Genomic DNA, 25,327 nt, shown 5'->3' on the forward strand with positions numbered 1-25,327 from the left:
TTAATCCTCACAGGAACATCATCATCCCCATTTTAAAGCTGCATAAACTGAGGTTCACAAGAGTTTATGCAATTTGCCCTAAGGTTACAAAACCAGGAAAGGGCATGGTCAGGACCTCTTGAACTTAGGTCTCACAGTCAGCAATGCCTCCAGCCCTGCCCAGAAAGGGGTCAGGCCCTCTAAAATCCCAAAGTGCTGAGAAACCTATGAGAAAGGGATTCCTAGGTCTCACCCAACATGGAGACCAAAGAAGCACTAACTGCAAGTCAGGAGTCCTGAGTCACCCGGACCGGACTCTGCCACCCATGTCCTGTGGGGGCCTCTTCAGGGCAGGGAGACCTCAAAGGTCACAGTGGTCAGGAAGCTTTCATCCCTGTCTAGCACCCATTCTAAGGAGTCCTCCAACATCTGCTTGCATTCCCCCAGTGATGGGGAGCTCACTTCCTTCAGAACCAGCTTGTTAGCTCTAACGACAGGATGTTAGGAGGCAGTGGAGAGGCTAGGAGCCAGAATGTGGAGTCACTGACCTGACATCGAATCCTTGACCACTCATGATGCTGGACAAGCTTCCTCACTTGTCAAATAGGGTGGATGATCATAGTGTCCCTGCCTCATTGGGTAACGGGAGCCTTGCAAGAGCCCTGTGGAGACAGTGCCTGGCACATGGTAGGAATTCTACAAACAGGAGCCAGTCTTAGAGGATAGGGACTGCCTAGTTCAGGGCCGGCCCACAGTAGATATTCATGAGTGTGAGCTATGGGGCCCTTCAGCTCGATGCACTTACCCCAGCTTCCCATCCAGGGGCTATTTAGGACCTCACTGGCCTCTGGGGCAGTGGCCTGGCCCCACCCCTGCTCGTGGGATCTCAGACCATCAACCCCTGTCAGCCCCACCCTGCAAATTCAGGAACCAGCCCCGCCCTCCCACCCTCCACCTGCAAATATTTCAATAGCACACAGGAGAAGTAATCAATCTCAGGAGGAAGGCAGGCAGGGAAACCGAGGCCAATCCGAAAAGCAGGAAGACGGGACTCGTGGGGGCTCCCCGGCCTGCCGTGCCTTCTCCCCACCCCATTCCTGCCACCTGCCCACTGATACCCAGATAGCCTCACGTGGCCCACCTGGAACCCTGCTAGGTTCCAGATCAACTCACTACTCCCGGCTGCCTCTCCACACAGTGCCGTGCTCACCGCTTTTATGCCTGGATCGGAATAATACAGCCCAGCGTGCAAGGCTCCCATAAGGATTATGGAAAGTATCAGCAGAGGGCCTCTAACAGGACCCAGCATAATACAGCTGGCATCCTATAAAGGGAGGCACCTTAGTAAAGCCAGTAAGAATAGGAGATCAGGAGTCACCAGGCTCAGGTCAAATTCCAATTCTGCCATTGGCTGGATGACCTCAGGCCTCAGTTTCCTTATCTGTGAAATGGAGATGATATACCACCTGTCAGGGCTGCTATGTGCAGATTTCATGAAAAAAGCATGCACAGCGCTCAGAATGGGAGCAGGAGCTCAGAACCACACAGTGTAAAAGCTTCATGCATGTCACTCTCTACCCCCTTCTGCTGCTGTATACTTTTGCTTAGAATTTATCACGGCCTGACTTTCACTATACACCTGCACGCTTATGTGTGTACTGTCCATCTCTAGGACAGCGCTGGGCAAACAGGAGGTGCTCAATCTATGTTGGGTGATCGATCACTCTGATTATATTAGTAACACACGCCAGCAGCTCATGCTCATCAGGTTTGGTTCCAGTGTCTTTAAGGCCCTCTGGCACCTGATCTCATTTGCTCTGTGTTCAAGGCCAGGGTGGGCAAACGTTTTCTGTGAAGGGTCAGAGAGCAAACACTTCAGGTTTTACAGCAGGACCGCCAGATAAAAACACAGGCTGCCCAGTGAAATCTAAACTTCAAATACATATGGAATTTCTTTTAGTCTAAGTATGTACCAGATACTGTGCAGGCTTATACTAAAAGATTCTCTGGTTTTTCTGAAATTCAAATTTCAGCAGGCGATCTGAATTTTTATTTGCTAAATCTGTCAAACCTATTTTCAGGCCACATACCGTCTATGTCCCATCCTCTCTCGTTTTCACACCCCTTTTTAGGATGTAAAAACCATTCTTGGCTTAAGGGCAGTGCACACACAGGCTGGATTTGGCCACAGGGACCCCTGGCATAAAGCACCCAGCACTGTGCCTGTGGCTCACATTAGGCCAAAATAAAAACCAGCCGAGCTGCCACCTGCTCCTCCAAGTCCTGCTGCCTCGGTGCTGGCTCAGAGCACAGCTCACCCCAGCTGGGGTCCTGGGTGGTTGGCGCCTGGCAGTGCAGCTGGGTGAGTAATGCTGAGCCAGCAGGAGCTAATGAGATGGAGGCCCCCTGCCTCTCCCGGCCGCGAGAAACTCACAGTGGAAAGGCCGGTTCATTTAGGGTGTCTGGACCGCCTTCAGGGTGACTTTTAAAAATAGCTCGCAGCATCTGGGCAAAGTGAGGAGGAGAGGGGAATGAGCAGAGGTCAGCTCTGCCTCCCGGGTGGGCCTCCTGGATGCTGAGGGCGAGATGCACATGCCCTAGCAGGCCAGCATGTCCAGCCCCGCCTCGGACCGCGGGCCCTCAGACCCAGCCGTGGGTGTGCCTTTGCCCACATATGCCTTCTGCCAAGGGTCCCTCCCGACATGCTGCAGCTAGCTAAGTGCAACTCAGGCTTCAGCCCAGGTGTCACCTCCTTCTGGGAGCCTTCCTGGACTCTCCATACCCAAGCAGGGATAAATGTACCTCTTCCATGTTCTGCCAACACCTGCCTTCCCAGCACTTCCCTTCACAAGAACCACAGCTGTCCCTCATTCACTTAACATTTATGGAGCACCTCCTAGGAGTTTGGTACAAGATGACGAGCAGATAGAATCCCTGCCCTTGTGGACATGGCAGTCTACAGAGACAGATACTAACCAAGTACAACAAATGGGTACATGACAACAAAAAAGTAGGCCAGTTCCCTGCAGCAAAAGAATTTAGTTCTTGGAGAATAACAAAGGAACTTGAGCTGATGAGGTAGGTCTAGCGGTCAGGGAGGGCTTCCTGGAGGAGGTGATGCTCAAGATCTAAGGTACAAACAGAACTGAACTCTCTGGTTTCTCCAACTCTAAACCAGAGGAGGAAAATGCTGCCCCTGCAATTGCCCCCGCCCCCCCCCAGCCACCCTAGAGCTCAAAGGAAGGAACAGATGGAAGGACAATGTGGCAGGGAAAGGCACGACATGGAAATAGCTGGCGGCTTTTTATTTTTTAATTTCTTATGGGGGAGGGGGCGCACAGGAGGTGAGTTGGGAAGGCCTGGAACAGGGCTGCGAGCTGTGACTGCTTCTACCATGGGGCCCTACCTTCCTTTCCTGCCACATCCTGTCCCCTCCCCGCCCCTTCCCCCGCCCAGCTCGGTCACTTGTGCCATTCCTTCTGTAGGATTCCCACCCCTGCCTTTGCTTTGTGCTTTGTGCAGTCCCCTGCACCTGATATCCTCACCCACTCCGACCTCCATCTCCAGCTCTGGCAAAACCACTGCATCTTCTGGGACTCACTAAGGTGTCCTCTGCCCTCCTTCCCGAGCCACCCCCACCCCCCACCCCCTAGGCAAAGTTGATGGGACCTCCTCCTCCTCCCCTTCCAAGCTCCAATGGTCAGCTATGAGCACTGGGCTCTAGAGTCAAACTTCCAGAATTCAAACCCCAGCTCTTGCACAGAATCTTGGGCAAATCTTTCCCATCAGTAAAATGGGTATCTGTATTTGCCTCACAGGCATAAGATAATACATCAAAAGCATTTAACACAGTGGTAGCCGCACAGTAAGTGCTTTACACACTTATTTATGAGGTGTTCGCTGAGCCTGGCACCATGCTTGGGGCATTATTTTATTGAATCCTCAGGGTAATTAGGTGAGATGGGTGTGGGTGCATATTTTTACAGATGAGGAAACTGAGTCTTGGTGAGGTCAAATACTTGCCCAAGAGCACATGGCTTTTTTTGTTTGTTTGTTTTGTTTTTTTTTTTTTGCACATGGCTTTTTTTTTTTAAGTTTATTTTTTTATTTTATTTTTTAAAGATTTTATTTTATTTATTCATAGAGACAGAGAGAGAGAGAGAGTGAGGCAGAGACACAGGCAGAGGGAGAAGCAGGCACCACACAGAGAGCCTGATGTGGGACTCGATCCCGGGTCTCCAGGATCATGCCCTGGGCTGCAGGCGGCGCTAAACCGCTGCGCCACCGGGGCTGCCCGTGCACATGGCTTTTGAGTGGCAGAGTGTGGACTCGAACCCACGACCATCTGCCCTGCACTGAGCCTGGCACACAGTAGGTCCATTTATTCATTCAATACGTACTGGTGCATCCCACAAGCTACGTGGGTGCTTCACATCCATGAGCCCCAAAGATTCATAACAAGCATGCCATGTGGGTGCCATTGCTACTACTCTATTTTCCCAATGAGGCAGCTGAGCTAGGAGGGATGGAGACCATCTGGTTCGTGAAGAGGCTGGGATCTGAATCATCTCCAGCTTCGGAGTCCCAGGTGGCCAACTCCCTGCTCCTGAAGTCCTGGCCCTGCAGCACCAGCCAGGTCCACCTCTGCCCTGCCAAACCTTTTCACCACTGACCTCCCCAGGTGTGCCCAATACCACCCAGCTCCCCCTCCCCTCTGCACATAGGTCTCCAATGGAGAATCATGGTAGCAAGAGGGAAACCTTCAACCTGAAACACGTATTACTGAAACCAAAGAATCTGAAAAGGCTACATGCTGTCCAAATGCAGCTGCAGGACATTCTGGAAAGAGCAACACCATGGAGACGGCAAAAAGATCAGTGGTTGCCAGGGGTTGGGGGCAGAAAGGGATGAACAGCAGAGCGCAGAGGATTTTTAGGGCAGATAAAGAGATGTATAGGAAATCTCAGTACTTTCTGTTCAGTTTCATTGTGAACCTAAACGTGCTATAAAAAATAAAGTCTATTATTAAAAAAGAAGAAAGTAAAAAAGGAAATATCTTGTCTGTGCTCTGCTGCTACTGTAGGATGTCAGCAGGGATCCCAACGCTCCGGCACATAGGCAAAGGGCCTCCTTCCAGATGGGTTCCTCCCTGCCCTCAGCCCATCGCAGCCTGCACAGGGCTGGGGCCTTCTCAGAGAAGGGGTCTGAAGGCGTCTGGCACACAGCGAGAGCCCAGTAGCCGCTGGTGAACGGATCAAAGCTTCCTCTCCTGGACTCTTGCTCTCTCTCATACACGGTTCCAGAACAGCCCTGCCCCACCCTCCCACCCACACACTTCCACCCTGCCCTCCACATCCACACAGATGGATAATGAAAGCAGAGACACAGGACGGTCCTTCTGCAGCCCCATCTGTGCCTGTGGGAGAGAGGGGGGGGGGGGCGGGGACATAGGTGATGAAGCCATGGCACCTGGATCTTCAGAGTCCTAGTGCTAGCAAAGTCTTCCCTCTTAGCACCTGCCCTAAACATGGCTGTGGGCCTTACAAGGGAAGCAAAAGCCTGTTTCTCAGTGGGCTGCTGCTAGGACAGCCCCAGTTAACCCTTTTCTGGGATGCTATAAATAGGCACCACGCATCGTTCCCTCAGAGTATAGGGACTGGCCAACCTGCCCTGACCTGGAAGCAGGGCGTTCTGGGCGCTGAGATTGGGTTTCCCTCACACAGGTGCCCTGCACAGGTGCTCAGACACCCCCTGACGAGAAGGTCACGCAAGGGCCTGGTTCTGGGGCATTCACCTGGGGGCATTTTGGCAAAAAGGTCCCCCCAGCTACACCTCCCGCACACAGCCACTCAGGGAGATGATGGAACTGTGAAGACAGTCAATCCCCCGCCCCTCCATTCCCGGAGAAAACAGCCTGCGTGTCTCACATTCCCAGCCCACGCCCTGGAGACCGGCCAGCCCTCTCCTGGGTGCTCTGCTGCTGTGTGAGGCGGCTCCCCTGGCAACACGCCCCACTTCCTCAGACCCACGGGCCTCGTGGATCAGGAAGGCACGCACAGACGCTGGAGCGGCCTCAATTCTCTCTGGGGGTCTGGGCAGCTACAGGAGATAAGAACACGAATTCCAGATGGTTGCTTCAAACAGCACAGGGTGAGCCAGAAAACACATTAGCCACCTCTAGCCTACACTGGGAGGAAAAGCAGCCAAGCATCACATCCAAGGGCTGGGTGAGTACCCTGGCTCTGCTCCCTCACCAGCTGTGTGGCCTTGGGTAAGTCACTTCACTTCCTTCGTGCTTCAATTTACTCCCCTCTATAAAAAGGGATAATAAATAGGACCTACCCCTCTGAGCTGTTTTAAGACTGAAATATGTTCATGGATGTAGAGCACTTAGCACAATGTCTAGGACACAACAGAACTTTCTGGAAAATGCTCTGTGCCTAAAATGTCCAAAACGGGATCCCTAGCCACATGCGGCTACTTGAAACTTGGGACAACTGAGCAACAGGATTTTTTTATTTGAGTTTTACTTCCTTTAAATATAAACATGTAACACTAGTGGCTCCAATTGGATGGTGCAGGTCTGGAACACAGTAGGTGCCCGGTAAATGCTAATTATGATTGTTGTTAGGGGTGGTTGTTTTTGGAGGGCTCACTGGGTTACAAACTAGGGAGCATTTCATTTCTGAGCAAGCCGAGATCGGGGAAACTGTATTCATCTTCAAATTCCAGCATCTTGCTGAGCGGTTCTGAACCGCATTTGGGTTTTGGGGTTGTGGACCTCAGAGACGTACTGAGGATACTCTCTCCCTACAACAAGTACAAAGTGTCTGCATAACTTCAGGGTTGCCCAGGCCCCTAGATCCCACAGACACCTAGCACCCAGGAGGTCACTTCCGCACCGCGGGGCTGAGCTCCAGATGCTGGGGCCCTCACCCTGCCCAGGCAGGCATCTGTGTCTTGTCTGCCTAGTTCGTTCCCATGTCCCTGCCTGGTCATGTCACCTGGACTTCCTCTGGGTCCCCTCCCTCCCTCTCACTGGGCTGACCCCCACAGCATCCCTCCAGCTTGACAGATCTAAGCGATGAGTCCCAGAGTGATTGGCGCAAAAGCCATATGTGACTGGGGCGGAGGTCCAATGAAACCTAATCCTGAATCTTCCAGGAGAACCACAGCAGGGGGGTTGGGGGGGGAAGGCGAAGCTCTCTGTCTGCTGATGCCAAGCTGGCAGGTTGTAACCTGAGAGCTGGGCAACATTCTCCCTCCCCACAGAGACCAACAAAGCAGAAAGCTAGCACAGAGAAAATCAGTGCAGAGACCAGAAAACACAGAGGGTCCTGATGACATCATTGGAACCCCTGGATAGAGCTATACCTGAAGCTGGCCTCACTCCAAACTTCCCAAACCCCTGAAACCATAACGTCGATTTCTTAAGGCTCTCTTTCCCTCTTGGCTTGATCTTCATATATTTATTCATTGTTTGAGCTGGTTTGGTTAGCAAGTTATCATCCAAATTGAAATGGGTGGAGCCGGCTAAAATACCGCGCCGTGCTACGTCTCAGTTGTGTGACCTTGGTCCAGTTTCTTAACCTCTCTGAGCTTCAGTTTCTCTCATCAGTAAAGAAGAGTCTCTATTTGTACCTACTCTATAGGAAGCTCGCTTTGAGCACTAAATGAGATCAAACAAAGCAAGTTAGAGCAGCATTTAATAAATGGTGGTTGTAAAGATGTCTAGTTCTCAAAAAGAAGGAAACAAATGCATGATAGTTGCTATAATTCTAATTAAATGTAATTTACTAAATAATAAAAATTAAATAATAAAAATTAAAAATAATAAAAATTAAAAATTAAAGAAGAATCCAGTCAAGGTCCCAGGTATCATCAAGTCTCAAGTCTTGAGGCTTCCGTTCTCTGATTTTTAAGTAGGAGACTCACTGCCAAAGGAACGGTTATTGTCCTTTACAAAACTGAGTTCTTTCAAGTTTGTCCAATGAAAAAGCACAAGAATCTATTTATTTCTTGTCTTCCTCTACTACTCAAGGAAAAGTACACTGCCTCCCCCTGGCCTTCAGCACTTAGCTGCTCATCCAGGGCCTCGCGGTGGCTAAGTGACAAGACCCGCAAGCTCACAAGGGCGTCAGAATTTCTTCAGCTGAGGGATTATTGCCACGAGGCCAATGAATAAGCAGACCCAGAGGGAAGATCCAACTGCCCACCTCAGGATGTTGAGGCAGCCAGGCAAGACTCAGCCTTCCCCACCCCCGCTCAAGGGCTCGTTCCTTTGGACCCCAACAAATACCCTCTTCCCAGTCTGCGGCACTGCTCCTGTGGCAGCAGCACCCCCAGCCTGGGGCTTACCCAAAGAGAGCAAGATCCTACACTGAGAACATCTACAAGTTCATGTGACTGACCAGACAGGGCAGCACAATGTCCTTCTGCGACTGATTTCTATCTTGCTCTTAAATGGGTAAGCCAAGCACTCTGCCTGGTCCCTTCATAAATACTGGTGAATACCTGGCAGTGATAGCATCGCAGCAGTGCTGCGCGGTACAGGATACCCTCGCCACCTGATGCACGAGGACACCAAAGCTGGAAAGGTCCAAGCATCCACTAAATGGCAGGACTCAAACTTGGAACACAAGGCTGTCCGATTCCAAAGCCTGGACCTTTTGCCAACTCCACGTGCTCAGAGGAGCTCATCACCATATGTGATAGGTCATTGGTTTCAGCTCCGGAGTGATGCGGAGCCCGGTTCCAGAGCCAGAATCCAAGCTGTACCACTGACACTGTCGGTGACCTTTGGTGACTTATTTGCCATCTCCGTGTGTCACTATCCTTACCTTTAAGGGACAGTGTTTTATCCACTTTGTGTGGCTTCATGACAATTAAATGAGGCCATCACCATAAGATGCTCAGTAAATACTGTTTAAGAAATAAAAAAATCTTTATCCTGTTAGAATGCCTTTAGTTGAGCCTTTGCTTTTCCTGACCAGAACGAAGATTCCCAGATGGTCTTATCAGTGACCGAGTTTTAATAGGTCTTAAATACAGACTTGGCAAATTCCTTGTTGAGAAAATGCGAGAGACCTGGCTCTCGGGGAGGGATGCTGGCCAAATCTGATGGTTTGAGGTTCTTAGAATCCCGGAGCTGTCCAACTGCGTCCACTTGGAAAGCAGAATGGCATAGGCAGAAGGAAACTGCGGGCGGCCACAGGTGGTTAGGGGCAGCGCTGGGACAAGGACTTTGGTGTCCTCACTTCCCATCCTGGGGTCTGCAGCCAGCAAGTGGGGTGCACAAATGCCATTTCCTACCTGCCGACCAGCAACAAATGCTACACTACCATTTCCCGGAGCCCTTCAAGAGGTTACTGCAGGGAAGACCCAGCCAGACTGCACAGGAGACATAACCCAGCCGGAAAGCTAGGCCCCACCTGCCACCCTCCTCACATCAAACCAGGGTGCTAAAGCCCACCAGGCCCTGTGCTAGCAAAAGCTCCTGGAAGCCGCATTGCCAGAGACCTGAAAAAAGCATCAAAACACACCGCACGGATGTGGCTGCATTATTCACGAGGAGAATTTCTGCCAGCTTAAGCCTGAAAACACGACACACGTGAACTGATCTGAGTCAACCCTATAAGCATCAGAGAACCCCAAAATATCCACACCCAGTATTCCTGCATCTACTTGACTGGCAAGTATTTCTGGAACCCCTATTTGGCCAGTGGGGGAGTGGGGCAGAGTAAGGCGCTGTGGTTTCTAGCCTAAGAATTGAAAGCTCAGAAGAGAACAGCGAAGTTTCTTCTCTTGCCTAAAGACTCTGTGCCCCCGATTTGTGCCCTGCATTTATTGCTCGGCTGTGGCCAGAGCAGTCCGCAACGTGGATGAATTCATGCTTCTCCCCTTGTTCAAAATTCTCCCACGGGTCCCGTCTCATTTCCGGGGGGGCCACAAGACCCTGCAGGAATGGCCTCCTGCTCCCTCTCTGACCTGTCTCCTCCTCCCTTCTGTTCACTCCACTCCAGGCTCCTTGACCTCTTTGCTATTCATCGTTCCTGACTCAGGGCCTTTGCCTATGCTGTTCCCTCTGGCAGGAACACCTTTCCTGCAGAGGTCAGCAGGGTTCCCTCCTTCCCTTTAGGTCTCTGCTCAAATGTCATAGTATCAGAGGCCATGCCTGACCACCTCCTCTGGAAAGCACTGCCCATTCCGCTCCACTCACTTTCTTTTTCTTTTCGTTCTTTTCTTTTAAGATTTCTATTTATTTATTCAGGAGAGACACACAGAGAGAGGCAGAGACATAGGCAGGGGCAGAAGCAGGCTCCCTGCGGGAAGCCTGATACAGGACTTGATCCCAGAACCCGCAATCACGATCTGAGCCAAAGGCAGATGCTCAAACACTGAGCTACCCAGATACTCTCCACCCACTTTCTAGCTTTATTTTCCTCACAGCATTTGTGACTTCTAACACAGGCATACTTTGCTTTCTTGTACTTTGCAGACACTACTTTTGTTTTTCTTTTCTTTTTTTTCTTTTTACAGATTGAAGGTTTGTGGCCATCTTGCATCAAGCAAGTCTGTATCAGCACCATTTTCCCAATAGCATTTGCTCACTTCCTGACTCTGTGTCACACTTTGGTAATTCTAACAATATTGCAAAACTTCTCATTATTATTATGTTTGTCATAGTGATCTGTGATCAGTGATTATGAAAACTCATGATGGTCAGCATTTTTTAGCAGTAAAATGGTTTTTTTTGGAAGCCTTCACCTCCCACTCCCCTTAAAACATGTATACAATATGTACAATAAAATAAAAATAAAATTAATTGTAATATGTGACATAACACAGTATTTCTAGATTAAGATGATTATATTAAAAATATAATAATTATATTATTTTTTTAGACATAATTCTTTCACACACTTAATAGACTACACTATAGTGTAAACACAACTTTTACATGCACTGGGAAACCAAAAAATTCCTTCGATTTGACTTATCACAATATTTGCTTTCTTCTGGTGGCTTGGAACTGAACCCACGATATCTCCAAGGGGTGCCTGCATATATTTATTGTTTATCTATCTGTCCCCCAACTAGATCCTATGCTTCATGAGAGCATGTGAGCAGGGATGTCGCTTTGCACCTTTTCTACAGTTCCTAGAGCTGTACCTGGTACATAGTTGATGTTCAATAAATATTCCTGGAAGAAAGGAGGCAGCAAAAAACGTCAGGAATGGAAGGAGGGAGAGGAGGTGGGATAGAGAGGAAGGAAAGAAGAAAGGAAGGAAAGGAAGGAAGGAGGCAGGAAAGAAAGGAGGAAGCTTTCTTCTAAAAGTGGCAAAAAGCTCCATCTTGGACCTGTTACCAGCTGATACTTTCTGAAGTCCAAGTCCAAGCAAGACCCTCCTTGCTCATAAATTTTCTACAGCTCCCTGCCATCTAATGGAGCAAAGCCCCAAGCAGGGTGCATCTAGCGGGCCTTTGCTGCCCCATCTCTTCCCCTACATACGCCTGACCTCAAGCCATGTCTCCGGGGACTCTGCTGGACCTCTGTGAGGCCACCCTTCAGAGCTGACAAAGCAGGATTTGAATCCTGGCTTCTCCACAGACTGGCTGTGTGACCTTAAAGTGAGCTGCTTAACCCCTCTGTGCCTCCAGCTCCTCCTTTATGGAGCGAAGGAGACAAGTATCCTCCCTCCTTGGGCCGTCATGAAGAAGTGAAGGAGTTTTCCAGCACAGAGGTTTCTCCCTCTCAACCACAGTGCCAGTCTGGGCTGACACTTCTTGGTGGGGGGGGGGGGGGGGAGGGGGGCTGTCCTCTGCATCGCAGGAGGTTGAGCAGCATCTCTGGACTCTACCCACTAGATGTCAGTCACACCCTCGTTTTTGAGGAGAAATGGCTCCAGACATTACCAAATGTCCCCTGGGCTAGGGCTGCCAGATTTAGCACTAGGCACTTTACTTCTGTTTATCTGGAATTCGAATTTAACTCGATGACCTATACGGTGTCCAGCAACCTCACCTGGGGGGCAAAACTGTTGCCCCTCTTTTATTGAGAAGAAGTAGATCCAAGTGGAAGCACCACAGGGATCTCAGTAGAAACATCAGTTGATTCTCTCACTTCCTCCAATCTTCTTAGGATGTGAAACCCTCCTCCACCATCCCGTCACACCCCTACCCTGTCCCAAGGCTGGAAGGCACAGCTCCCCAAACGCGCCCAGCTCAGCCGCTGTGGCAAGGGCTCCCCATGGCAGCTCTCATACCAGCTCCAGTTTGCAGAGGTCCACAAGAGCCTCCTCTCCAGCACTGGCCTCATCCCCCTGCCTCCTTCCCCCGGGGGTCTGTCCTCCTGCCCTCAAGCACCTGCTTTTGTCTCTTCCAATTAAGAGGCCTCCCAGGCCTAGCCCAAGGCAAGAAAACAAGGCTGTTAGTCACTTGGCTTCCGTTATCAACCTGGCTCAAGTGGCTGGCTCCTTTAATGGCAGTCGTCATGGCAACAAGAAGCCGGTCCCTGCAGCTGCCACTCTGGGAACCAAAACAAAATTAAGGGTTGGAGGCTGGGAGGAGAAAGGAGGGGAGGGCAAAGCGAGCCAGGGTGGAGCCAGAATAGAGCTGATTGGGTTTAACTGCAGGAAATCTCACCCAGGCCACCCTATCTCCTGGGCGACACTGGGGAGACAGAAAAAATAAGATGCCTGCCCAGAGGCAGCTCAGGCTAATGTGGTGGGTGTTTTCACATCGCTTATCCTGACAAGTGATCTTCATCCTCACTGGGAATAAACTGAAACTCAGACCCTTGTGAAGGTACAGACAGATGCCCCTCTAAGGCTGTGCAATTACAAGCCATCAAGTTTAGCTCCGCCCTCTTCCTCCACCTAGCTCCTGTCCTCCCCATCCGTTTTCCCTGTGCTTTTAGGATAGGACTTCCAGCTCTGCCCCTCTGCATTTGGCACCATGCTCCTTCCTCTCTGTCCTCCAGCCACTTCAGAGTCCTCTCATCACTCAAGTTCACGGTGCTCCCTCCAGCCACAAAGTCTTTGTATATGCAGTTCCCTCTGCCAGGAATGGTTCTCCTCTGTCTTCCCACCTCCTGCCTTCATCTTAAAGGTGTGCTCATCCTTCACGTATCTTCTTTTTTTTTTTTTTTTAATTTTTATTTATTCATGATAATCACACACACACAGAGAGAGAGAGAGAGAGAGAGAGGCAGAGACATAGGCAGAGGGAGAAGCAGGCTCCATGCACCAGAAGCCCGACGTGGGATTCGATCCCGGGTCTCCAGAATCGCGCCCTGGGCCAAAGGCAGGCGCTAAACCACCGCGCCACCCAGGGATCCCCTTCACGTATCTTCTTAACATCACTTCCTCCAGGGCGCCTTCCTGGGCCACCTTGACCTTGTTGTATGTTCTTGTGGTGCCAAGTACCTCTCCTTCACACCTTGGCGCAAAGGCTGTCATAATCCTCTGAATTACACTCAGAATGTCTATCAGGATCTGTGTACCAAAATGGGAATGTCAGCCCTAAGAGGGCAGGACTTCTCTTATTCACTGCTGCATCCGCAGAGCCCAGTCCTGTGTCTGGCACACAGACACCCTTCAGTAAATAAACATGTCAGAATTTGAACCCAGCTCTGGGTGAGCCCAATGCTCCTTTCTTGACCTGCTTCATGGTTCTGAGTCCTACTGGCTCCCAGAGTCAGCACAGGACAGAGCTTCCAGCCCCATAGCCGCTGCTGGCTTTTCTGGCTTCTGTGGCTCAGCCCAAGCTTGCAAACCTTGTCTAAAGAAACTGACTGTTAAGCCACCCTTTCCAGGAAGAATGACGGGAGGTACCTTTGGATGAGGCTATGACAGGCAGGGATGTGACTTCTCTGAACCCAAAAGATGAGGAGAAGGAAGAGCAGACTTGACTCCCAGATTTCTACGCAAAGAGTTTGCCTCCACCATTCCATTGAAGACTGGCTCTCTGATACTGGGACAAGATGCTCTCCCAAGAGGTGGGCAGAGGAAGGCAAGGAGAGAGGAGGTCTGCTTCGGTGGGGCATGGACTCATCGCCACGCCCTTAGGGGCACCCATGCTGAACAAGGGGTTCATAGAAGACTTGAACTTGTCTTCCCTTGACTGCTTCTGTGCCCTTGAGAAATCACTTATCCCGTCTGGGCCATTTTTCACCTCTGTAAGATGGAAATCATTCCATCCACAGCTGAGACTGTGGTGCCGTGGAGACACGGATGAGCACGTTTAGGATATAGAGGTAAGAGCCTGGCTCTGATGTCAGACAGATCTGGGGGGTTAAGTCCCCGGCTTTGCACCTTCTTGGCTGTGTTCTCTTGAGCAATCCACACCTCGTCTCCAGGCTTGGTTTCCTTGTCCATGAAATGGGGGCAGCCTCAGTCACCTCATAAAGTCACCGTGTACACAGGATACGGCACAGAATAGTACCCACTCTATGGAAACTCTGATTACTGAAATGATGTGCCCTGAGAAATGCAGAATTTAGAATCAGCCACCAACTTGTGGCTATAAACCTGCCTTCTGACTGCAGATCCAGGGTCAAGGACCTTTGCCCAAACTTGCGAGGTTCTGTCCCTGACCCCTTCAGGCACCAAGCAGGATGCCAAGGGGTCCCTCTGATCAAGTGATGGCCTCAGCCTTAGGCCAGGCAGAAAGCTCATTCTAAGCCCCAAACTCGGCTGCTCCCAGGACAGAGGATGCAAGCTGACAACTCTGGTCACTGGAGGCAACGTGTCCTCCACAGCTTGCCGATATTCCAAACTAGACTGACATGGGTAGGACCTCCAGGAGCATTGCACCAATGCCTCTTTCTCCAGCTGTGGAAACTGAGTCCTTGAGAGAGGAAAGGACTTGTCCAGGGCACCAAGGGAGCTCCTGGCAGAACCAGGCCAAAGGCCCAGCTGAAGCCCTGCCCAGAAGCAGATACCGAGAGGCACTGCCCTCCCTGACGCCTTGCTCCCAGGCTCTTCTACCCGTAGACCCCTTCCATTGAACCAGCAAGCCATTTCCTGAGAAACAGCCATTCCGGGGATGCCTGGGTGGCTCAGTGGCTGAGTGTCTGCCTTTGGCTCAGGGCTTGATCCCGGGGTCCTGGGATCGAGTCCCGCGTCAGGCTCCGCACAGGGAGCCTGCTTCTCCCTCTGCCTGTGTCTCTGCTTCTCTCTGTGTGTCTCTCATGAATAATAACTAAACGCTTCAAAAGAAAAGAAAACACAGCCATTCCATGTGACAATCTCCGGGGAGTACAAATTACATCTAGGTTTAAACAATGAACAAAGAGACTACAGGCTTTTAACCTGAAGGCTTTTGAGAGAGTTTCTATAAGACACCCTCCACCAACTCGTCATCAGAAAATTGCAGGTGTGCAGGTTTTGTTGGAAAGATGGTCTATCTAGATAGAGCTTTCTTCAGGTCCCACAATGCCTCTAAGAGGGCCAAACTGAAAAGTTCTGGGCCTTTCTGAGGAACTCCACATCCCTCATTACGGATCCTTATTCAGAAATGCCAGAATATACAACTAGCTCTAGAGCTGATTCTTTGAACAACACGAGACATGCCACACAGAGACCTACGCACAACATGCGCCCATGCTTTCTGAGGAGGGAGGGGCAGCCACAGGTCCCCTCTTCCAGGCTGTCTTTGATGGCTGACTGCCACCATGCAGGGAGGGGCTTCTGGGTGCTCAGTGCTGACACCAGGCTGACACCCTCCTCGTGTGTGCACACGCATGCGTACACACACACACACACACACACGCAATCAGGCCAGCCCCAAGGTCTACAGCCCTCTGTGATCTCGGGCTGAGGACTCAAGGTACAGAGGTGATGCCGCTCAACAGCGATCGGGTCCCAGGTGAGGGATGTGAGGCAGCATAAGGAGGGCAGCACACACACATACAGTCACACATACCTGGTCGCAGCCTCACTCACGCACGCAGAGACTTACGCATCACACGGTCACACACCATACTCACAAAAACAGATCCACACACAGACACATGTACACGCAATACGGAGACACACTTGGTTACCTCCAGGCAGATGCACAGACAGCCTCAGACACACACTCACAGCACATGTCGGCGCCCACACAGGAGTGAGCGTGCTCCACACACAGTCCGGGCATCTACATGCTTCCCAGGAACCCACCACTGCAGGTTCGCCCCTCTCCGGGAAGTCGAGGGCTATTCGCTAAAGGCTAGACTGGGCTCCCAGCTGGCCCCAAGGAGAGTGAAGGGGGCGGAGGGGCAGGTGAACCCTGCCTGATTCGCACCCTACTGCGTGTCGGGGGTGGGGGGGTGGGCAGGGGTGGGCAGGGGTGGGCGAGGGGAACTCGCCTGCCAAGACGCCCTGGCACAGGCCCACAGATGGTGCAACCCAATGACCAGGGACTTTCGGGGAGGGAGTCCCCAAGCTCCTGGGGGCGGCTCTAAGGACTGAGACTTGTGGGGAAGGGGAGATGGGGGGTGTTACCCAAAGTGAACCGTTCCCTTTTCCCGAAGTCTGGTCCTCCTTCTGCAGCCCTACCCAGCCCCTCACCTCCCAGTAAGTCCAGTCAGCCCCCAGGTGCTTGCCTCCCCTTAATGAGACCCACCCACCTGCTCCTCCACAAGAGGGGGTCCTACCCAGACACGCCCGGGTGTGCCCCATCGGGGGCGGCCCTCCCGCTGCGTCCGCCCCTACACACAGCAGCCAAGCATCGACCCCGTACCTGAGGCCCCCACCCCCAACTCACCCGCCTCCAGTCCTACCAGGTGAGCCCCACAGCTCAGGTGGCCGCCCCGCTGCCACGGGCCCCCACCCCTTTGGAGACCCTTCCCCCGGGGGAGCTCCGGCGGCTCCCTCCGCAGGGTCGCGCCCCCGGCCACCCCACCCCCGGCACCTACCTCCTTCTTGACAGTGCGCAGCAGCCTCTGCCGCGTGTCCGCCTCTGTGGGACGAGACGGGGGGACGGCGGGTCAGCCGAGCGCTGGGGGCGGGGGCACGGGCCGCCCTCCCGCCGCCCCCGCGCCCCGCGCCCGCTCACCCGCTTACCCGCGGGGCCCGAGGCCATGGCCGCGCGCGCTGCGTTCCCGACCGGGCGGCGGCGGCGGCGGCGGCGGCGGCGGCGCTCGCTCGCGGGCTCGGCTGCAGCAGCCGCGGCGGGGCGGGGCCGAGGGCCCGGTGACGTCAGGGCCCCCCGCGCGGCCGCCCCGCCCCGCCCCGCCCCGCCCCTCCCGAGCCGCCGCCGCGCGGCCGGGCGCCCAGCGGGAGGGTCCTCCGGGCCGCGCGCACGCCCCAGGCCTCGCCCGGCCCCGCCCCGCCCCCGCGGGCAGCCCCGCCCACCACGCGCGGCGCCGCAGTCCCACCCCCTGCGGGGCGGGGCGGGGCGGGGCGGGGCGGGGCGGGGCTGCGTCCCTTCCTGGACGTCCGCTCGGTGCCAGGCTGGAGGCGGCCGCGGGAGCCGGTGGGACTGTTCCTGACGCTCTCTGGGCCTCAGTGTTCTCATCTCTAAAATGGACAGAATATGGGACGCCCGGGTTGCTCGGCGGTTTGGCACCTGCCTTCCGCTGGGGGCGTGACCCTGCGATATTACGAGATAGCTGCTCTATTATTATTAATCATTAGTATTATTGTTATTATTGAGAATCTTGTTCTTTGGCTTTCTGTTGACTCTCACTCGAGATTTATTCATTTGTTTGATAAGTATGATTTGAATAACTGCTTAGCAAGGCTTTATATTCAGACTCTCTAAATCTTTTGTTGGGGGTGTGCCTTTCTAGAGAACTCTGGACCCTGAATGTGAAGGTACGAAACCAGAAATCGGTTGTTTGGTTAAATTCTTTCTGTGGAATTTCTCTGTTCTTATCAATAGTTTAACTTCAACCCCCAGACCTACGTAAGAGATTTTCACGTTAGGCTCTTCAATCTCTTGTCCTTGAAATACCGAGTCTTTTGGCAGAGATTCTTACGTGTCCCAGAGTACCCAAAAGATGAGTGACTCCACTTTTTCCCCTCATTTTGGCCACTGAAGATTTGCTTAATGTATTTCTCTGATTTATGTTTATCTCACGTTTGTACTAATAATGTTGGACCTAATGTTTATCCTTTCTTTCTTTCTTTACACATACACACACTCACGAGACTATTCTGGACTTTGGTGCAGGGGCCGTTTATGGGTGAGGCTTAGTCATACCAATTCCCTTTCATTCTTGATTTCTCTCCCTATTACTATCACTCATCTCCTGCCACTTTAGCTCAACTCCTAGACTTGCTCATGACTGAAATGAAAGCTGGAGTTTTTGAATAAAGAAAAGGAAATGCCAAAAGAAAGAAAGCTGATAAAATTAGAAAAGAGGAGAATCCCTCTGACCACTTAAACATATATTTGTATATATGTATATGTGTGTGTGTGTGTGTGTGTGCTTGGTATACATACCATATACATACCATATACATACATGGTATGTATGTATTATATATGCGCGTATATATTTCAGTGGTATTATGGAAACTCAAGAATTTCATTGCTAAAATAATTTTCTATGCCAAGTGAATACCTATTTGCATTCGCTTTCATAATTATTTCTATAATTGGTTCTACAAGTAAATGCAGAGATAGCTGCATAGGCTTACTCCTACCACCTGCTTAGTACAGATATACAGAGAAGGCAATACTACATATTTAAATTATTCTTCTTGGGGATCCCTGGGTGGCTCAGGGATTTAGCGCCTGCCTTTGGCCCAGGGCCCCATCCTGGAGTCCCGGGATTGAGTCCCACGTCGGGCTCCCAGCATGGAGCCTGCTTCTCCCTCCTCCTGTGTCTCTGCCTCTCTCTCTCTCTCTCTCTCTCTCTCTCCCTCTCCTCTCTGGGTATTCTCAGGAATAAATAAATAAAATCTTAAAAAAGAAAAGAAAATAGATGCTCTCTGAGAATTAAATGGTCAAATATAGAGAGGTAGATGGCTAAATGTAAGTGCTATTTGAATAAATTTGCATATGAAAGGACCTCAAAAAACTTCTGTTAGAAAAATCTATAAATCATTTTTATCTGAGATGACTCCCTTTCTGTACTCATGCCAGCATCTCTGGAATCAAAACAAAAGTTCCAAAGTTTTCAATAAGATCTTCCTTCTTAGTTCTGAATCAATTGGTTATCCAGTTACTAAGTTATCTGTTTTATATGGAAGGATTTCCATATTTTGTGGATGTAATTCTTAGGACCTGATCAAAATGCAGAAGAAGAAGGGGAATGGAAAAGATATTTAGCTGGGAGGAAAAAAAAAGAAGAAGAAAGAAAGAAAAAAGAAAAATAGAAAATTTGGATCAGTAAAGATGCTGAATTAGATAAATATGTTAGAAATTCTAGGTCATTAAAATATACTGTGTTACTAGAGCTAGAGGCTTTGATTGGTCTTGTTCTTTGGAAATTCCAGTCACATGGAAGAAAATCTCCACTGAAATGTCCCTAGAACAGATACTGATTAAAACATACACTGTTTCACATTTCTTTCTAAAGAGATTTTCTTTAGTTAATTTTGGCTGCCTTTTGAGTGAAGCCGGAGACTACCATGGGATCATCGCTCTCAGAAAGCCAGGAGTCCCTGAAGTCCCTAGTCCAACTGTGATTGCATTACCTCTGACACAGAAATGCAAAGCAACAATAAACTCAAGGGTGCTGGCCACTGATGTTTTTTAGTTCCTTACCTACTAGTGTCATCTTCAATAAATCAGTATGTAGAGTCCACACTCTATTTCTTTAAAGAAATTCAAAGTAAATATAGATGATTTTCAGGTATTACTGATTTTCCCTAAAACTCAATGATTCATTTGTATTAATACTTATAAAGTAAAAAAAAAAAACTTATAAAGTGCTACGTAATAACTGGTTACTCTAGTTAAAACATTTTGGGAATTTCAACACTTGTTAAGGAACATGTCCACCAGTGACCAGGGTGTAGACTGATGCTATCAACATATATTAAATGAGTAATATTACCTTACTTTAAGAACTCCCCAGAATTATTAACCCCCTCCACACACACACACACACACGAGTTTCATTTTTCTTCATTGTGTTCTAGACCCATGTTCTTTTTATGAGAATTCTAGAAGATTGGAAAGAAGAATAAACAAAGAAGCTACAGGTTGAAATATTATATTCTAGGTTCAGGTACAAAGAATCTAATTTCTTTTACTTTTATTGGAGCTCAATTTGCCAACATACGGCATAACACGCAGAGCTCATCTCAGAAGCGGGCCCCGTGCGTGGAAGGGAGCGACTCCCGTGGTGGGGTCGCCAGCGCCTCGCTCTTCCCGCTCCTCGTCCGCACTGGCCCGGTGGGGCGACCTCCTGCCTTGACTCAGCGCTCCTGGGAGGCTGCCTGGGCTGGGCCACCCGCTGCTCCGGGCTCCTCCCGCGGCCCCGCCCCTCCGAGGCCCCGCCCACGGGACCCGCCCCTCCGAGGCCCCGCCCCTCCGAGGCCCCGCCCCTCGGCCCCGCCCCTCGGCCCCGCCCCCTCCGCCGCCACGCCGCGGGCAGCGCGCTCTTACCCAGCCCAACCGCCATCTTCACCGTCGCCGCCGCCGCCTGGCCGCTGCCGGCGCCCGGGCAGCCCCCGCCCCGGCAGCCTCGGCCCCGCAACCCGACCCGGCAGCCTCGGCCCCGCAGCCCCGACCCGGCAGCCTCCGCCCCGCAGCCCCGCCCCGGCAGCCCCGGCAGCCCCCGCAGTCTCCGACGGGGCAGCCTCCACCCCCTGCCCTGCGCGCCGCCTGCTGGAAGGGGCTTGACCCCGGACCCCGAGGTCACCCCAGCTGAAGCAGAGGCTTAGCCAGACTGAGTCACCCAGGTACCCCAAGAACTTAAAACTCCTATTAATGACCTAAGAGCCATGAAAAATGTTGTATTAACAGGGATGGTTAATAATTTCTCAGCCTTCTAAGGAATCTGTAAGGATTAGTCATCTGAATGTTAAGTGACAAGTACTTAGGCTATTTAATGAAACCTCCATCCAGGATTTTAAAAATCCCCTTTCTCTCTTAGGTAGACATCTTCTTTTAATTAAGCAAACGTGTCACTTAAACTACAAAACAGTTACGCTTGCCGATGTCTTAGAATACCTAGAGGACGTGATTTTCAGGTGTTAGACTAGGATATTTGGATGTAAATTTTAGGGCATCTAGGGCCAAGTGTATTTTACTTATTTTTAATTAAAATCCAATACACATGTAGCGTATTACTTGCTTGAGAGGCAGAGTTTACGGACTCAGTTGTCTATAACAAGGACTCAGTAGTACATCATGTGCCCTCCTTAGTGCCCACCACCCAGTCACCCCATCCCCCAGCCCACTTCCCCTGCAGCAACCCTCAGTTTACTTCCTAAGTTGAGACTCTCTTCTGGTTTGTCTCCCTCTCTGGTTTTGTCTTGTTTTGTTTTTCCCTCCTTTTAGGGCCAAGAATATTTTAGAGACATTTCTGTAATCATTACTTCTGCCAATTTAAATCACTTTATATCAGATATGATAAAAAGTAATTGCTCTGTAACGGCACCAAATGTTTTTCTTAAGTAAGCTGCTGTTAAAAAGTTGTTGGTTTTACATAATTGATTTTCTGCCTCTTCAGGACACTATCCCTAGAGTATTTGGGTGCACAGCTGAGTGCACTCAAAATAATCCTTTAAAAACTTTACTTTGGAAATGTACATCCTCTCTGGGTTCCTGGGTTTTTGAAGGAATGAGGTTACATACAACAGGACAATTCTAGAAGTCATGATCTGTATTTCCACTTATTTCCCAGGATCACATTTGTGCCAGTACCACACTGTCTGGACGGCCACGGCTTTGTAGTACAACCTGAAATCTGGCATTGTGATGCCCCCAGCTGTGGTCTTGGTTTTGAATAGTCCCCTGGCTATTTGGGGTCTTTTCCGGTTCCACACTAATCTTAAGATGGTTTGTTCCAACTCCCTGAGGGAAGTCCATGGTATCTTGATAGGGATTGCATGAAATGTGTAAATTGCCCTGGGTCGCAGGGACATTTTCACAGTATTCGTTCCTCCAGCCCTCATGAGCACGGAGTATTTTTCCATCTCTTTGTGCCTTCCTCCATTTCCTTCAGGAGCGTTCTGTAGTGTTTAGGGTATAGATCCTTCACCTCTTTGGTTAGGTTTCTTCCTTAGGTATCTTACGCTTTTGGGTGCAATTGTAAAAGGGATTGATTGACTCCTTAGTATTCGAGGGTCTTCTAACAGCAACCTGTCAACAGCTCTTTCTATGTCCACTTATTTCCCAGGTTCTACTGTGGAAACGCCGGAATGAGAACCGTGTAGACAACCTGGGGACACCCGCCCTGGAATGTGGGTGAAAATGCTTAATTTAACATCCCCTGTGGCACACACAGAAGTTGGAACGGTCCGTGGCATCATTAGAAGGTGACATGGAAATTCATTCGTTAAATAGCCTCAAGAAATCTTGTCCTAGGGGCACCTGGGTGTTTCTGTCAGCTAAGTCTCTGCCTCCGGGGTTTCAGCTCTGGTCATGACCTCAAGGTCATCAGATTCACCCATATTCAGCATGGAGCCTGCTTCGTATTCTCTCTTCCTTTCCCTCTGCCCCTCTCCTCCTTACACTTGCTCTTTTGCTCTCTCCACACACACAAAACAGAATCATTATTCAGTTTTGCTTGGAGGCCATTGTTAAGACAAACCTCCTAAGCCGTATTGTTTATGTTTCATGTGTCCACATCTTAATTTAAAAGGTCAGTCATTAGTCTGTGGCCAAAGTAGTAAAATCGCATTGAGAACTCTAAATTGGTCAGATTTAGTGAGAGGGCTTGTGGGGCTAACATTTGGACATACAAGTCCGTGTTAAATATTTGCAAAATGTACTCTTTTTTCTTTTTTTTTTTTTTCTTTTTTTTTTTTTATGATAGTCACAGAGAGAGGGAGAGAGAGGCAGAGACACAGGCAGACGAGAAGCAGGCTCCATGCACCGGGAGCCCGATGTGGGACTCAATCCTGGGTCTCCAGGATCGCGCCCTGGGCCAAAGGCAGGTGCCAAACCGCTGCGCCTCCCAGGGATCCCCCAAAATGTACTCTTTTTAAACATTTTTACTGCAGTTCAATTTGCCGGCAAATTGAACGCTATAGCATAACACCCAGTGCTCATCCCGCCAAGTGCGCCACGCGCCCCCGCACACCACCCCCCCCCCCCCCGGGCCACATCAGTACCCATCACTGGGTCGCCCTAACCTCCAGCCCAACTTCCCCTTCCACTACCTCTTGTTCAGTTACCGGAGTTGGGTATGTCTCCTGTTTTGTCACCCTCACTGATATTTTCCCTCATTGTCTCCATTCCCTTTATTCCCTTTCACTAGTTTTTATATCACCCAAATGAATGAGACCATATCAAGTTTGTCCTTTTCCGATGGACTTACTTCACTCAGCATAATCCCTCCAGGTGCGTCCACGTCAGAGCAAATGGTAGGTGTTTGTGGTTTCTCATGGCTGAGTAATATTCCCTTGTAGCCGTGGACCACATCTTCTTTATCCATTCATCTCTCGATGGACCCCGAGGCTCCTTCCACAGTTTGGCTATTGTGGACATTGCTGCCATAAACATCGGGAGGCAGGTGTCCCCGCATTTCACCGCATCTGCAGCTTTGGGGTATATCCCCAGCAGTGCCATTGCTGGGCTGGAGGAAAGATCTGTTCTTAACTCTTTGAGGAACCTCCACACAGTTTTCCGGAGTGGCTGCACCAGTTCACATTCCCACCTACAGTGCAAGAGGGTTCCCCTTTGTCCGCGTCCTCTCCAACATTTGTTGTTTCCTGTCTTGTGACTTTTCCCCATTCCCACCGGTGTGAGGTGGTATCTCCTGGGGGTTTGGATCTGTAGTTTCCTGATGGCCAGCGATGTGGGGCATGTTCTCATGTGCTTGTTTGCCGTGTCTCTCTCTTCCCCTGTGAGATTTCTGTTCGGGTCTTTTGCCCGTTTCACGATCGGATTGTTTGTTTCTCTGCTCTTGAGTTGAGTATGTTCTTTATAGATCTTGGACACTAGCCCTTTGACTGAGCGGTCGTTTGCAAGTATCTTCTCCTGTTCTGTAGGTTGTCTTTTACTTTTGTGGACTGTTTCTTTTGCTGCGCAGGAGCTTTCGATCTGGCTGAAGTCCCAATAATTCCTTGTTGCTTTTGTTTCTCTTGCCTTGGCGGACGTATCTTGCGAGATGTTGCTGTGGCCAAGTTGAAAAACGGTGTTGCCTCTGTTCGCCTCTCGGATTTGGATGGATTCTTGTCTCACATTTAGATCTTTCATCCTTTTTGAGTTTTTCTTTGTGTGTGGTGTCAGAGAATGGTCTAGCTTCCTTCTTCTGCATGTGGATGTCCAATGTTCCCAGCACCCTTTTTTGAAGAGACTGTCTTTTTCCAGGGATAGTCTTTCCTGCTTTCTCGAATATTAGTTGACCATAAAGTTGAGGGTCCACTTCTGGATTCGCTATTCGGTTCCATTGATCTATGGGTCTGTTTTTGTGCCACTACCACACTGTCTTGATGGCCACGGCTTTGTAGTACAACCTGAAATCGGGCCTTGTGATGCCCCCAGCTGTGGCCTTCGTTTTGAATAGTCCCCTGGCTCTTTGGGGTCTTTTCCGGTTCCACACTAGAATCTTAAGATGGTCTGTTCCAACTCTCTGAAGAAAGTCCCCGGTATTTTGATAGGGATTGCGTGAAATGTGTAAATTGCCCTGGGTAGTATGGACATTTTCACAATGTTAATTCTTCCTCTCCATGAGCATGGAACCTTTTTCCTTCTCTTGATGCCTTCCTCGATTTCTTTCAGGAACGTTCTGTGGTGTTTAGGGTACAGATCCTTTACCTCTTTGGTTAGGTTTATTCCTGGGTAGCTTATGCTTTTGGGTGCAATTGTAAATGGGATTGACTCCTTAATTTTCGAGGCTCTTCTAACAACAACCTGTCAGTCAACAGCTCTTTCTATGTCCATTTATTTCCCAGGAGCTGCTGTGAATACAACCCAATCAGAATCTAGCAGACAACCTGGGTACACCTGCCCAGGAGCACGGCCAAAGCTATTTGCCATCTTCCACAACAGAAAAGTTCAGCCAACGGATGAAAGCCCAGAGGGTAACATGAAAATTGATTCATTAAGTAATAGCCTCAAGAAATCTTGTCCTAGGGGCACCTGGGTGTTTCTGTCAGCTAAGTCTCTGCCTCCTGGGTTTCAGCTCTGGTCATGACCTCAAGGTTGTCAGATTCACCCATATTCAGCATGGAGGCTGCTTCGTACTCTCTCTTCCTTTGCCTCTGCCCCTCTCCTCCTTACACTTGCTCTT

The 25,327-nt window shown here is 50.3% G+C and overlaps 1 protein-coding gene and 1 long non-coding RNA gene across 3 annotated transcripts in view; one reads left to right on the forward strand and one right to left on the reverse strand.

Moving 5' to 3' along the window:
• The window catches only part of LOC140597400 (small G protein signaling modulator 1-like), a 49,661-nt gene extending 32,487 nt beyond the window's left edge, over window positions 1–17,174 (reverse strand). For both annotated transcript variants that reach the window (XM_072745665.1, XM_072745666.1), the window contains exons 1-2: window positions 17,031–17,174; window positions 16,883–16,926 (exon numbers count right to left, since the gene is read on the reverse strand). In XM_072745665.1, coding sequence (XP_072601766.1) covers window positions 16,883–16,926; window positions 17,031–17,049 — 63 coding nt within the window. In that variant the 5' untranslated portion in view covers window positions 17,050–17,174. The remainder of the gene's footprint in view (window positions 1–16,882; window positions 16,927–17,030) is intronic.
• LOC140597404 (uncharacterized) lies at window positions 5,168–10,871 on the forward strand. The gene is made up of 2 exons (XR_011999240.1): window positions 5,168–6,250; window positions 8,021–10,871. It is a non-coding gene; the product is annotated as an uncharacterized lncRNA (long non-coding RNA).
• Window positions 17,175–25,327: the final 8,153 nt, after the last annotated feature.

Source organism: Vulpes vulpes, unplaced genomic scaffold (genome assembly GCF_048418805.1).
Source record: "Vulpes vulpes isolate BD-2025 unplaced genomic scaffold, VulVul3 u000000643, whole genome shotgun sequence".
Lineage (NCBI taxonomy): Eukaryota > Metazoa > Chordata > Mammalia > Carnivora > Canidae > Vulpes > Vulpes vulpes.